The 14,915-nt window shown below is 39.4% G+C and overlaps 1 protein-coding gene across 1 annotated transcript in view; it reads right to left on the bottom strand.

The window, feature by feature from the left end:
• LOC149442372 (lymphoid-specific helicase-like) overlaps positions 1-14,915 on the bottom strand; it is a 34,088-nt gene that overhangs the window by 7,235 nt on the left and 11,938 nt on the right. Inside the window, exons 5-19 of the mRNA XM_089656215.1 lie at positions 10,072-10,099; positions 9,923-9,981; positions 9,787-9,828; positions 9,459-9,680; positions 7,551-7,733; positions 6,912-7,055; positions 6,584-6,780; positions 6,398-6,494; positions 6,050-6,211; positions 5,819-5,967; positions 5,591-5,729; positions 5,330-5,413; positions 5,077-5,196; positions 4,869-4,985; positions 3,888-4,047 (exon numbers count right to left, since the gene is read on the bottom strand). Coding sequence (XP_089512341.1) covers positions 3,888-4,047; positions 4,869-4,985; positions 5,077-5,196; positions 5,330-5,413; positions 5,591-5,729; positions 5,819-5,967; positions 6,050-6,211; positions 6,398-6,494; positions 6,584-6,780; positions 6,912-7,055; positions 7,551-7,733; positions 9,459-9,680; positions 9,787-9,828; positions 9,923-9,981; positions 10,072-10,099 — 1,903 coding nt within the window. The remainder of the gene's footprint in view (positions 1-3,887; positions 4,048-4,868; positions 4,986-5,076; positions 5,197-5,329; positions 5,414-5,590; positions 5,730-5,818; positions 5,968-6,049; positions 6,212-6,397; positions 6,495-6,583; positions 6,781-6,911; positions 7,056-7,550; positions 7,734-9,458; positions 9,681-9,786; positions 9,829-9,922; positions 9,982-10,071; positions 10,100-14,915) is intronic.

The following is a 14,915-nucleotide window of genomic DNA, read 5'->3' on the forward strand; positions in this document are numbered from 1 at the left end:
TCTTGAAGACTTTTTTGGGAAATATCTGAAGACACATTTTTCATAGGCTTTATGGACTGATGAGGACAGTAACTCTTGACTGATCAAATGGACAGGCCTGTGGTAAATCCATAATGGGCACAGAGCTCCACTTCGACTCAGGCACCAGCAAGGTGAAGACGTGGTACTGATATGGGCTGGTATCATTAAAGATGAGCTAGTTGGACCTTTTCGGGTTTAAGATGGACACAATCAGCTCCCAAACCAACTGCCAGTTATTGGAAGACAGACACTTTCTTCAAGTGGTGGTACCAGAAAAAGTCTGCATATGTCAAGACTACCATGATATTTATGCAGGACAATGCTCCATCACATGCATCGAAATACTCCACAGCGGGCTAGCCAGTAAAGGCCTTAAAGATAAAATGACTTGGCCCCCCTCCTCACATGACCTAAACTGTATTGAGAACTTATGGGCGCTTTTTAAAACAGGAGCTTTACAGTGAAGGAAACTGTAGTAAAGACTTTGAACTGTACATACATACCTCCATTAAGACCTGTCATGTCCCATGCCATCATCCTGTATGATGGCAGTAACCGTTCAATAAAATTAAAAGAAAAAAAAAAAAATTAAAAAAATTGCCCCGGGGCAAATGCCAGCAAGCAAGTCCTGCACGCACTAAACGGAGATCGCACCACAGAAGGTATTGTCGCGATTGTCAGATTGAGCACAATCATTCTAGCACCAGACCACCTGTGTAACTCTAAACTGGTAATCTGTAACGGCTTTCAAAGCATTGCCTATGGAGATCTTTTTGGTACCACAGTTTGTCACCATTCCAAGGGCATACGCAATTTAAAAAAAAAAAAAAAAAAAAAAAAAAAAAAAACACGTTAGGTACAGTGCCTTGAAAAAAAAGTATTCATACCCCTTTAAAATTTTCCACATTGTCATATTACAACCAAAAACGTGAATATATTTTATTGGAATTTTATGTGATAGATCAATACAAAAATGGCACATAATTGTGAAGTGGAAAGAACGATAAAAATGGTTTAAAAATTGTTTTACAAAATATCTGAAAAGTATGGCGTGCATTCTTATTCAGCCTCCCTAAATCAATACCTTGTAGAACCAACTTTTGCTATAATTACAGCTGCAAGTCTTTTTGGCTTTACCAGCTTTGCACAGAGTGAAACTCTTGCCCATTCTTCTTTGCAAAATAGCTCAAGCTCCTTCAGATTAGATGGAGAGCGTCTGAACAGCAATTTTCAAGTCTTGTCACAGATTCTCAAATGGATTTAAGGTCTGGACTTTGACTGGGCCATTCTAACACAAATATGCTTTGATTTAAACAATTCCATTGTAGCTCTGACTGTATGTTTAGAGTGGTTCTGCTGGAAGGTAAACTTTGGCTCTAGTCTCAAGTCTTTTGCAGACTAACAGGTTTTCTTCTAAGACTGCCCTGTACTTGGCTCCATCCATCTTCCCATCAACTGACCAGCTTCCCTGTCCCTGCTGAAGAAAAGCATCCCCATGACATGATGCTGCCACCACCACCATGTTTCACAGTGAGGATAGGGTGTTCAGGGTGATGTGCAGTGTTAGTTTTCCGTCACACAGTCAAAAGTTAAATTTTGGTCTCATCTGACCAGAGCACCTACTTCCACGTTTGCCGTGCCCCCCCACATGGCTTCTTGCAAACTGCAAACAGGACTTCTTAGAGCTTTCTTGCCACTCTCTCATAAAGACCAGGTTTGTGGAGTGCACAACTAATACATGTCCTGTGTATCTCTGCAGCTCCTCTAGAGTTACCATGGGCCTCCTGGCTGCTTCTCTGCTTAATGCTCTCCTTGCCCGGCCTGTCAGTTTAGGTGGATGGCCATGTCTTGGTAGGTTTTTTTGGGAAATATTTTTTTTTTTACACCCTCCATTAAACTTCTCCATAACTTCATCCCTGACTTTTTTACTTTTCTAGTGTGTTTCTTGGCCTTCATTATGCAGTTTCTTCACTATTGTTCTCCAACAAACCTCTGGAGGGCTTTACAGAATAGCTGGATTTAGTAGGTTAAAATACACACAGGTGGACTATTTACTAATTAGGTGACATTTGAAAGGAATTGGTTCCTAGATTTTAGTAAAAGGGGCTGAATACAAATCCATGCCACACTGTTCAGATTTGTAAAAAACACACACACACACACACACACTTGAGACCCATTTGCCACTTTCCTTACACTTCAGAATTACGTGCTACTTTGTGTTGGCCCATTACATAAAACACCACTAAAATACATTTACGTTTTTGGTTAGAACATGACAAAAATGTGGAAAATGTCAAGTCACTATCTTTATATGTTACCAAAAAATTGGAATTGTATTGTGTTTGTGTTTACTAAAATTAAAAATTACTTTCCGCCAGAAAATTTGTGTTTGATAAAATGCTGTGAAAAAAACAAAAAAATTTAAAAACAGGCTAGGTTCACCTTACAGCAAAAAAATAAATGCTTTTTCTTGGCAAATAAAAAAAGTGCATTTAGCATTTTGTTTTGGAGACTGAAAAGCACTGCACCAACAATCAGCAGATCGCTGGTGTCATGCAGGTCTCCCTTTGACCGGTCACTGTATCTGCATCCTAGTACAGGGAAGCCGATACTCGTTCAGGAAGACTCAATTAACTTCCACAGCACTGTGGTAGTTCACCGAGAACTACATGCTGACAGCTGCAAAGGTTGCTGGGGCGTGTAGTTCTCATTCACAGAACACACAGAAGAAGGGGGCCGGTACGTTCATAAAATTATACGTTACACCCCGAATATGGGTGTAACATGTAACGAATAGGTCAACTTCTCGTGTAAAGAGTTTGTAAACCCTCATCTTGTAAAAATCCATTCAATTGTGTACAGAAAAAAAAAAAAAAAAAAGTTTTTAACTTATTCTTTAAAGTGATCAAATTCTGTTCTCAGCTGCATAAGAGCTGGGGGAGGAGAAACAGCAGTACACTGAGCTTTCCACTGAACGACTCTGCATGGGGGATGTGTCAGGACAAGTCTAATCATTGGAGCTAGAGAACTGACCGCACTGTGTTCTCCTGCCTAGTGTGGTCAGCTTTTTTGTTTTTTTAAAAGGAAAGCAAACTGATTGGAAGCAACACCAGGGATTTCACACAAAGGAAGCAAAACTAAAGGTCAGGATACTTATTCATACAAGCACATGGTACAGCAGACAAATTTTGTTTTTACATTTTTTGCACACAAAACCTAGTTTTATGCCCAAAATTAAAGCCCCGGAACATTTTCTGAAAAGCAAGAGACCTGCAGAATAATAATAATAAAAAAAAACAAACCCATAAAACACACAAACATGGCTATGGTGCTAGTATTATTGATCACATTTTCACAGTGATAACTCACCTGTGTGGTGCAACCATGGCTTACAGAAACATGCTCACCCTGTGCGCATGGTAGTGTTTGGGAAGGGGGGGGGGGCTGGGGTGTGTGCAGGGAAAGGGGTTCATGTTTATTGTGGGCACATGCATAGCAATAGTGGTTACGTATACATTATATTTTTTAAACTGTATTGCCATCAAAAGAGGGTTAAAACTCCAGGTGATGGCATTGGGCAGGTGACAGGTACCCTTTATGGAGGCAATGGGAAGACCCCCCATGTCTTCCCTGCACTCCAAAGCAGCCGACAGTGCCCAGAGCGGCTTAATCCGCCGCTTCCCTGGCTGTTTGACAGCTCTCAAACTGAAAAATGATGAAGTAGTCACTTCTGGCTTTATTCAGTGTGATCTGGAACTAATTATTAGATTGTGTGGGATAGCAGGCATTGCAAGTAAACATTGTACTATATTACAAGTTCATATTTAGTTCATTTCAAAAGACAAGGGTAGGCAACTCCTTACTTTTGTGGATCACCAGCTTTTCTAGCTTTCTTTTGGCTGCTGCTCTTTCCACAATCTTTTGATCTATAGTATTTGCCGTCACAAGTCTATACACCACAACAGGTTTTGTCTGACCAATTCTGTGGCATCTGTCCTGGGCTTGAAGATCAGCTTGAGGATTCTGTGCAAGACAGGACATTTAGAAAAAAGCAAAAAGACCAAGTTCAGACCATTTGAAGGCATGAAATTCAGACATAACTAGTATCTAAGATTCCCAGCCACCATATGCAAGCATAATGCTAACAAAAACAATTACCACAATAAAGTAAATCCCTTTAACCGTACATACAATTATGACACCCACAAAGATCCAAGGCAAGCAACCTCTTGCAGCTGGTGAGCAGGGAGATATGCTACACAGCCTGTACTTATACATGCAATTTACCAGTAGTGCTGTATGCGAATGGTACCTTGGGGGGAGGGGCGGGGGTTGGGGTTTTTGGAGACTCCATCTCTCCCTAGGAGCGTAAGAAAGAGCACAAAGGAAAAACCAGAAGGGCATACATCTCTGTGGCCTAAACTTAATCCTATGCACAGAAGGGAGGGCTTATTAGCTAGCAGACCAAAGAAATGAAAAAAGCAAGGAAAGTGCCTATTACATGTTTCTGATTAAGTGACAAAGTATTGAAGCAAGAGTCATAACGGATACTGAAACTAGCATTTCAGAAAGATCCTAGTAACAAAAGCCTCCACAGTTCTAACAGGTTTCCTGTGACTGAAGTATTACAGAAACACAGATCTCTTTGACCTCTGTTTTTAGGATCGGATTGCATGAAACACTTTTCAAATAATTATGTTGCCAGTATAGATTATATAATTACTACTTGTAGTATTTACAAACGGACGGCAATTCAACCCTGCCATGGACACTAGAAAAAAGTAGTAGACAAAAAAACAAAAAAAAACAAAACAAAAAAACACACACAACACGACAGCATTTACCCAGTCACTGTCATAAAGGATTACTGTGTCTGCTGCTGTTAAGTTGATTCCTAGTCCCCCTGCCCGTGTGCTGACCAGAAAGATGAACACATCAGGGTCAGTATTAAACTTCTGCATCTGTGAGAAACAAAAAAGGGAAAGTTAAGGGGACATCAAAAGACACCACCAGTAGGTACGCAATATTTTAGAATACAGAGCGGAACCTTACATTTTCTTCTCTCTGTGCATATGCCATAGATCCATCCAATCTACAGAAGTTGAAATTTCTGTAATAGCAGTAATCCATTATTATGTCCAACATCATTGTCATTTGTGAGAAGATCAAAACCTAAAAAAGGAAAATAAAAAATATAAATGGAATTTAAAAAAAAAAAAAAAAAAAAAAAAAAAAAAAAGCCATTTTTGTAGTATCAGTTTTTAAACAATTGCACAATCTATAGGCAAGTAAGCAGCATTAATACCTTGTGTCCTCTTTTCTTCATTTCTGGCAACATCCGATCCAAGAGCAAAAATTTCCCTGAAGTATTTATCAGTTCCTTATCAATCTGGCAAAGAAACAAAACCAAAACCTAAAATGGATTTGTGAGACTCGTATGGCAATATGTATTTTTATATTTTTCACAGAAATACACATTTAATTGCAGAAAAAAATTAAATAAAATTCAGTTAAAACACAACCTTCTTAAAAGAATGCAGAAAAACACCACCTCTTGGAAGCTTACCTTGAACTCCTGGGTTACAGGATCTAGAGGATATTCAATCAGATACGGGTGGTTACAACATTTTCTCAGTAACATCATGATATTCCTCATTTTAAGGTTCACTTCTGCATTCCCTGGCAAATTAACTTCTATCACAGGCCTGAAGATGACAGATAATTTAGTGCACACAAACATCTACAGCTGTAAAAATGGTTGCCAATGAAAGGCAAGAGCTACATAGCAAAATACCTTTCTTTCTCAGCTTCCTGCTGTTTGAGCATGCAACTTATAAACTTTTCAAGTCCATCCGGAGTATCTTTATCTAGCTCACTATAATTCACCACTTTACGACTTCTTCTTTTTCCTCTTCCTTTAGATATTTGTACTGGCTCTGTAGACTATAGAATATAATAAAACATTAAAATAAACACCTAAAATTTTCCAAGGCAGAACAAAATCAAAATACAGCTTAGCGACTACCTTGTCCTGTCCCAGAGTTTTTTCAATAGTCCGATTTACTATGGCTGTGTAAAACTCCTCTTGTTTCTTTGTTAAAGGCGCATAGACAATAACTTCTCGCTTTGGGGGAACCTCCAATGCTACATCAGTTTTCAGTCTCCTTAACAGGAAAGGTGTTAAAATCTAAAATGCAAAAAAAAAAAAAAAAAAAAAAAAAGAAGGAAATATAGTTTGGTTGTTCTGGAACACCAGGGATCAATGAAATGGCACATTAAGAAAAAAAAGCAAAAAAAAAAAAAAAAAAAAAAAAAAAGAAAAACCAAATGCAAAAAAAGCCTGCCCAGTTCAATAGTTAAGATATGGCATTACCTGGTGCAGCATATGTAAAATGTTCTGTTCACGTTCACTGGCCACAATGTCTTCAGCATTCTGTGAGATACCAGTTATATCAAACCAGGATTCAAAGCTTTAGAAAATGGATGAAAATTAAGTGTGAGAAAGCAAGCCAGCACAAATGGCCACTACGCCAAATTCAAGCAGTCACAATTTCATTACCTTCTTAAATCATCAAAAACATCTGGTAGCAGGAAGTTCAAAAGAGACCACAGCTCTGCAAGGTTGTTCTGTAGTGGTGTCCCAGTGAGGAGCAGCTTATTGTCAGACCGAAATTGCTTTAATTCTCTTATAAGTCGACAGTTCATGTTTTTAATCCTATGCCCTTCATCTAGGATCATGTATTTCCAAGACCTATGCTGTAGAATTCACAACAAAAAAAATAGGAGTAAGGACACACACACACACACACAAAAAACCAAACAAAAAAAACTTGTATACCCCCCCTTTTTTTTTTTTATAAAAAGTAAATATCCGCACATTACAGTACCTGCAAGACCTGACGATCCCTCATGGCAATCTCAAAAGAAGTGATAACCACAGGGTAAATCTGCAAAGCCACGTCTCGTTTATTAATTTTTTGGGCCAAATTACGACGTTCTTGTTGGTTACCATGGTAAAGCAGAACAGGAATCTGCAACACATTACATATACTTGTAAGTGGAAAAAAAAAATAAAAAATATGGAAAGAAAAAGAAAAAAGAAGAAAAAAGAAGAAAGAAAAGGGAAGGAGTCCTGTCCGATTCCTGAGCAGTGCGGTCTGGTTCAGGTACAGATTACAGGCTCATTGACTTCTACGGGAACCGCTTCTGAATCGCACATCATGATTTTATGAACATGATTTCAGGCCAGTTTTCTCACCTGATATTAATGTAAACCTAACCTGAACCACTATCAATTAGCTGTGAAAAACAGACCAATTTGCACTGCCCATGTGTGAATCCACACTTTACAGTATTGTAGATTTAACTTTTATGCCCATTATAGGCACCCCAGAGGTCTTCCAAAAATAAATGAAAAAAAGTACACCGTGCACATATCTACAAGTACACTTTTGAACTGGGAAAAGAAACCAAGCATGCGCAATTACACAAACTCCATATAGTTCAATACAGATTAAAATAACTACCTCAGGAGAGAAACGTTTAAACTCAGATATCCAGTTAGGAAGAGTAGATAAAGGGCCACAAACTAAGAACGGTCCAGGTACACCTCTTTCAATCATCATCGCTATAGTAGCAATACATTGGACAGTCTTCCCCAAGCCCATTTCATCAGCCAATATGCCATTAATTCCATTCTCCCACAGCATCTGTTAAATGGAAGGGGTGGGGACAAAAAAAAAAAAAAAAAAAAAGTTTACTACAGAAAATCAAAGAATATGTAAACCCAAACATTTGATATTCCTGAAATGCACCTGCTGTACAATGTACTTGTATGAAAAAAGTATCCTGTTCTTTTGTATTGCTTTTCTTTGTGTGAAATCCATGGTGTTCCTGCCAGTCCCTCTGCTCTATTAAAAAACTGACCACACTGGGCAAGAGCAGTGTGTGGTCAGCCTGTTCTCCAGGGATTAGCCTTGTCCTGACACTCCTCTACTCAGCCATTCACTGGCAAGATCAGATCAGTGTACTGCTGTTCCTTTGCCCCCAGCTCTTATGCAGCTAACAGAAAATTTTTTTTGTTTGTTTTGTGAACTAAAAGTAAGAAATGCATATCTATATACAGCTGAATAGGTTGTAACCCTCATGTAAAAAACAGTCACACACACAAAAAGGATAAGTTCACCTTTTGTTACATGTTACGCCCATATTCAGTGTGTAACATATGTTACAAACAGACCTGCACCCACACCTCCCCCTTTGAGAGAATAGTATGTTTTTATAATCGTTACATAAATGTTTGGCCTTTCATTTCCATTTAAACTGAATAGGTGTACAAGGGTTTACAATCACTAATCTGTTACTACTGAAGCAATAAAAGCCAAGAGATACTCCAGGCAAAACAGATTTTTGGTAATATATGTGCCACAGGCTAGCCTGGCTGTCCCACAAATCCCCATGGTCACTGGTAACACAGTTAGCTGAACTAATGTTTTTTGCCATACCATAGAATTAGAAAAAAAACAAAACAAACAATCTGAAGCTTAGATACTCGTACTTTGATAGACATATGCAGACTGTTCTTATATCAGATGCCAATTAAGCCAAAATATGAAAAAAAAAACAAAAAACCACACGGCAGAAAAAGCCTTAGTCCATAGTCTGCCATTTTTTTGGTTACCTTTTTTGTCTGAGCATAGATGTATGCTTGTCCCAAGCATGTCTGAAGCCATTTACCCTTGACTGGCTTAATACCTCTGCTGGGAGTTTATTCCAAGCATTAACTACTCTCTTTTTCAATAAAATATTCATAAGCAATCGCTCCACATTAAATTTGCAAAACAAGGCATGTGGTCAGTAGCTCCACTAAAATATCTGTCAAAATAAAAAATGGGGTATATAATTGATATTGTATTCCATTGATCGCAATGCTTCAAAAAAGGCCAACAAATTTGCAACAAGTAGCTTACTCCACCATTTTGAAGCTTACCAACAATCCAAAATGCTGCATGTTTGGTGCATTGCCCTACATATTCTAAAAAAAAAACAAACAAACAAACAAAACAAAAAAACACACCACCGGGAGTTGAACCATTTTCTCCTTGCAATGCAAAGCTTCAGGGGGATAGAAAAGTGTGGCGTTAAGCTTTAAATTTAACTTTTTCACATGGATGTCACTTTTCTCTAAAATATATCACCTGCCTTTTGTTGGTGTTAACAATTTGTTCAGGGTACCAGTTAAAGGAGAGCAGAAAATGGAGCCATTCACGGTGGGGAAAAACCCTCATGAAAAATACAAACTTACACAAATAAGTGCAATTCTATACATATACAGCATTTAGGTACATGTACTGACCATATTAAATATTTAATGTGATAGGATAATTATAAAATGCATGCAGCTTCATGAAATTCCTTTATCCAAGTTAACATACCCTGAGCCACTCCATGCCTTCCACCTGGTACCAGCGCATCACACCTCCAACAAAATATTTTGGCTGCTGAAAAGGAACTGGCTGGCCATTTACTTTCCTCACTGGGTCCAGCATATGCTTAGCGCTATGCCTCACAGCTTGAGACAGGCGATCTTTAATTACTGTGTTAGAATCTCCCATCTGCTCAATCTCTTCAGATGTTAGTTTACAGGAAGAATCATTCTTAAAAAAAAAAAAAAAAAAAAAAAAAAAATTAAATATGAGGGGAACTATTAAAAACAAAAACAACTATTAAAATGATATAACTGAACAATTTATTCACACATACCTCAGAATCATGCTTGGATCTTTTGGAGGCAGTTATAATATCCTTAAAAAAAGAAAGAAAAAAAAAAAGTGAGATTTAAAGTCAGATTCGAATTTAATATTTTGTAGTGCTGTAATTCTGCTAAAAATGCTCTTACTTCTTTTGACATGACATCTGAGATACTATAGCTTTCACGCTGTCTTTTCTTTGATTGAGCTACAGGAACAAGCAAAAAGCACCCCTTAATTTCCAAAAACACAACAAACAAAAAACAAAAACAACAAACCACACACACACCACACTCACCTGTTTTGCCAGAAGTTTCATTTTTTGGCTAATAAAAAATAAAATAAATATGTAAACACATCTTATATTCACACGGTGGGTTTGATTCACTAAATGAGTAGAACATGTTTTATAAACAGATTTTTTTACAAATACACAGTATTTTTGCTTTGCTGGATCTGGATGATTAAGTCAACACAAGTTCACTTCATTGACAGTCTAAGTTCACAATGCAAAGTGAAAATTTTCCCTCACTTTAGAGTGAACACTTCATCAACAGTGCCTTGAAAGTAATCATACCCCTTGAAACTTTCCACATTTTGTCATGTTACAACCAAAAACAAAATTTTATGTGATAGACCACCACAAAGTGGAACATAATTCTGAAGTGGAAGGAAAATAACGGTTTTCAGAATTGTTTTTATAAATGAATATCTGAGTGTGGCATGCATTTGTATTCAGCCCCCTTTACTTCAATACACCCCCCCAACTAAAATCCAGCAGAACCAATTGCCTTCAGAAGTCACCTAATTAGTAAATAGAGTGCACCTGTGTGTAATTTACCCGCTTTAGCTATAGAATCGGTGCTCAAACAGTGATGTTCAGCCTGGATCTGCTGCTTGATCCCTGCCTTAATCCCAAATCTTCCTCTACCTGTGTAGATTTACACAGGTAAAGGAAATGATGCAATCTTCTCTCCCTGGGCACATTCTGTTCCAGAGAGAAGAAAGCAGTATGCGAGTAAAGGCACCACACACAGATCACATTTAAGCCCCTGATAGCCCCCCCAGTTAGCCCCCTTCACTCTCTACCCTGTCACCAGTATCATAGTACAGTGTACAAATTTTTTTACTGATCACTGTATTAGTGTCACCGGTGACTTCAGATAGCGTTGGTGTCCGTTACCGTCCATCCCAGATAGCGTTAGATTGCCGCCACTACCTCAGTTATCACATTTAATCCTTTGATTGCCAGAACACTCCTGTACACAAACCTCCATTGCTAGTATAGTGTCTGAACAGACCAGCATCTTTGATCAGAACTATACTGGCATTCACAATAATAAAGTGTCCCCAAAAACGCAGTGTTGGTAGATGAGACATGGCATCTGCCAGCACCTGCGTTTAACCCCTGCACTTAGAACCCCCCCCCCCTTTCATCCACGAAAAGTGCAGTGTAAGTAGAACACTGTCACTTGATACATTGCACACAAAACCGCAGTGTTCGCAGAATCAGGCCTGATCTCCGCTAGCACTTGCAGGTAAATTTTGTTGTTGTGGTTCAAGCAGTCCAATAGCCAAGTACTCTTTTTCCCATGAGCCACAATAGGTACCTATAAATTTAGTGGCCAAAATGTCCAAGAAAAGGTACTCTAGTGAAGAGGCCTACAGGATTCCGACCATGTCAGGTGAAAGCCTCATTGACAGAATCTGCCTCAGAATACGAACCTGTAGACAGCAGCAGCACCTGACAGATAGCAGGGACCTCTACTCCATTGTCTGAACTAAGGTCAGGTGTACCCAACCCAGTTCCCAGGCCGCTAAAGTGGTTCAATTTCATGATGATGATTCTCATACGCAGCAGAGTACCAGTACTAGTGCCGCTCTACCTTTCGGTGAACTGGTAAGCACCAACGGCCTAGTACATACTGGTCTTATACATACCAACACTGCAGTATCACTTGGGGATGTGGCAAGTCCTATAAGTGCAGTATATGTTGGTCCTGCAGCCGCCAGAATTTGAACACAGGCCCATAGTGTCCTTCTGGATGTGCTTGCAAATCCTGATTAGCAGCCCACAAATGCGACAGCACTCGTACTTCCCCCATTCACTGCCCAAACCTGGAATTCAGGTGGAAACAGCAAATTTACCTACTCCTTGATTTTTTGGAGCCGCTTTTCTTCACGGAAGATCTGTATACATGGATTGTGGATCAAAGCATTTATATATACACACACAAACCAATTTATCAGGGGGCCAAGGAGAGAGTCTAAGACCCCAGATTTCTGGAGAGGTGGAGAGGTTTAAAGCAGGGTTAGGTTATAAAAAAAAAAAAACCCAAGCTTTGAACATCTCATGGAGCACTGATCAATGCATCCAAAAATGGAAAAAGGAAAAAAAAAAAAAAAAAAAAAAAAAAAAAAAGAAGAAGAAGAAGAAGGAGTATGGCACAACTGCAAACCTACCAAGACATGGCCGCCCACCTAAACTGACAGTCCAGGTAAGGAGATCATTCAATCAGAGAAGCAGCCAAGAGGCCCATGGTAACTCTGGAAGAGCTGCAGAGGTCCACAGCTCAGGTGGGAGAATCTGTCCACAGGACAACTATTAGTTGTGCACTCCACAAATCTGGCCTTTATAGAAGAGTGGCAATAAGAAAGCCATTGTTGAAAGAAAGAAGTAAGAAGTCCCGTTTGCAGAAAGCCATGTGGGGGGACACAGCAAACATGGAAGAAGGTGCTCTGGTCAGTTTTATGCCACACAGAGTTTTGCTTCTAGGCCAAAGTTAAAATTTTGGTCTCACTGAACACTGCACATCACCCAGAACACACCATCCCCATGGTAGTGGCAGCATCATTTTGTGGGGATGCTTTTTGTCAGACACATGGAAGCTGGTCAGAGTTGATGGGAAGATGCATGGAGCCAAATACAGTGCAATCTTAGAAGATTGCCTAAAAAGAGTCTGCAAAAGACTTCAGGATTGGGGCAGAGGTTCATCTTCCAGAAGGACAACAACCCTAAGACAGAGCTATAATGGAATGTTTTAGAGCAAAGCATAGTCATGTGTAAGAATGGCCCAGTCAATGTCCAGACCTAAACCCAATTGAGGAGCTGTGGCAAGACTTGAAAACTGCTGTTGAGATGCTCTCCATCCAATCTGACAGTTTGCAAAGAAGAATGAGCACAAATGTCACTATAGATGTGCAAAACTGGTAGAGACATACCCAAAAAGACTTGAAGCGGTAATTGCAAAGTACTGATTTGGGGGGGCTGAGTACAAATGCACACCACACTTTCCCGATATTTGTAAAAAAGTTTGAAAACCATTTATCATTTTCCTTCCACTTCAAATTATGTGCCACATTGTGTTGGTCTATCACAGAAAATAAAGTTATATTTTAGGTTGTAACATGACAAAATATGGAAAATTTCAAGGGGTATGAATACTTTTTCAAGGCACGGTAAATGAGGTGCAGGCAAAACATGATGATTTTAGTACTCAACAAGGTCCTTTGATTTGAGGTGAACAGCAAGTTTTAAACTTTGGGTTATACTGCTGCCTACAGGAATGGACACTGGCAAAGAAACTAGGCTAGCTCAGAATAACTAGTCCCACTATGCCTCAGTTTTGTAACAAAACCGTGGTAAGAGCATGATCAGACACAGGTAGGACTTCATCCTTCAATGGACTCCAAGAAAAGGATTTCACAGAGTACAAAAATCCTATTTCTGTTTCAGAGAGACAAAGATGTTTTACACCTTTGTGCTGTCCAAAAGCAGTTTGAGGTGTGGGAAACAAAGGAAAATGTCCATAAAAACATCAACAGAATTGGGTACAAGCCTGCAGCCTTAAGAACCCGATGCCCAAAGCTGGCATGAGATGAAGGATGAAACTTATATTTGATAGACTTCGATAGCATGTTGTCAAGTAGCAGAGCCAATACCAGATTTTAGGCTTGGATGATGGTCTGCCTACAGCTACAGAGGTTGAGCTCTAGAAAATGTATATTATATAGGGCACTTGTTAGTCTGCCTAGACCACCTAGAGATGGTGGAATAAGAGGGGGAAGGAAAAAAAAAAAAAAAAAAAAAAAAAAAAAAAAAAAAAAGGGGAAGGTCCACCTGGGATGAAACAAAACCAAAAAACAAAACCTAAAGTCTGGCTTTAAGATACTCAGCCTAAACTGCAGGGATGAAGAACAAGGTCCTGGGTGAGGTGAGAAACTACCTTAGCCAGAAAGTTCTGGGCCAGGCTGTCACACTGCAATGAATTTTCCAGAAAAATACAGTGGTTGCAGACTGAAAAAGAAAAAAAGGTAAATCTTTAATGACATTAAAGTGTAAGTAAACCCACTTTTGAATCTTTTACCTACAGGTAGGTAAGCTTACCTGTAGGTGAAATGAATATTTGCTGAAATGTGCATCGTTTAAAAGATATTCACCCTTTACGACAGCCGGCACATAAGCACTGAAGGAATGGCATACCCGTGCCGATCCTCCAGAGCACCGTGCTGTGGTGTCATTGCTGCTCAGCTAGTCAGACTGGCTGGAGCTAGCGAACCCATAAAAAGGAACACCAGGTGAAGATGGAAGCCCTGTCAGCGTTGACAGCTCACCGATGGAGGGCTTAGTTTTAAGGAAAGCCCTTTAGAATGTGCTAGTATGTGATTCATCCTAGCACGTTCTGACATTACCTTGCAGGGCATTTAAATATTTTTTTAAAGTTGCAGTTTACTACAGCTTTAGGGTCTCATGAAAAACTGGCATATAAAAAAATGAGCAACCTTTTTATGCCTCCAGTGTTACATTATGCAAGCACATATGGCATTTGAGCGTAAATGCATTTTACTGGACATTTTCATTTACACCTGGGTTTTCCAGCTCAAAAGCTCCTCTCAGAATGCGTCTTTGCTGCATTTTTTTCTTCTGTCTATAAATGCTCCTCTTCAAATACATCCACAAACACCTGTGTGCACACGCATGGGCGCCTAGGCCAACACAGGTACACACACACTTTTGCAGAAGAAGGCTGCCATTTGAGACAAACTCACCCCACATGGCTACAAGAAAACAACCTTGCGGGCGAGACGTGAAAGGTCTGTGATGGGTTTAAAAAGGAAGTTTCCGAAGAGCAGAAGAAAACA

This window comes from Staurois parvus, unplaced genomic scaffold (genome assembly GCF_062004578.1).
Source record: "Staurois parvus isolate SC_StPar_1 unplaced genomic scaffold, SC_StPar_1.0 ptg000894l, whole genome shotgun sequence".
NCBI lineage: Eukaryota > Metazoa > Chordata > Amphibia > Anura > Ranidae > Staurois > Staurois parvus.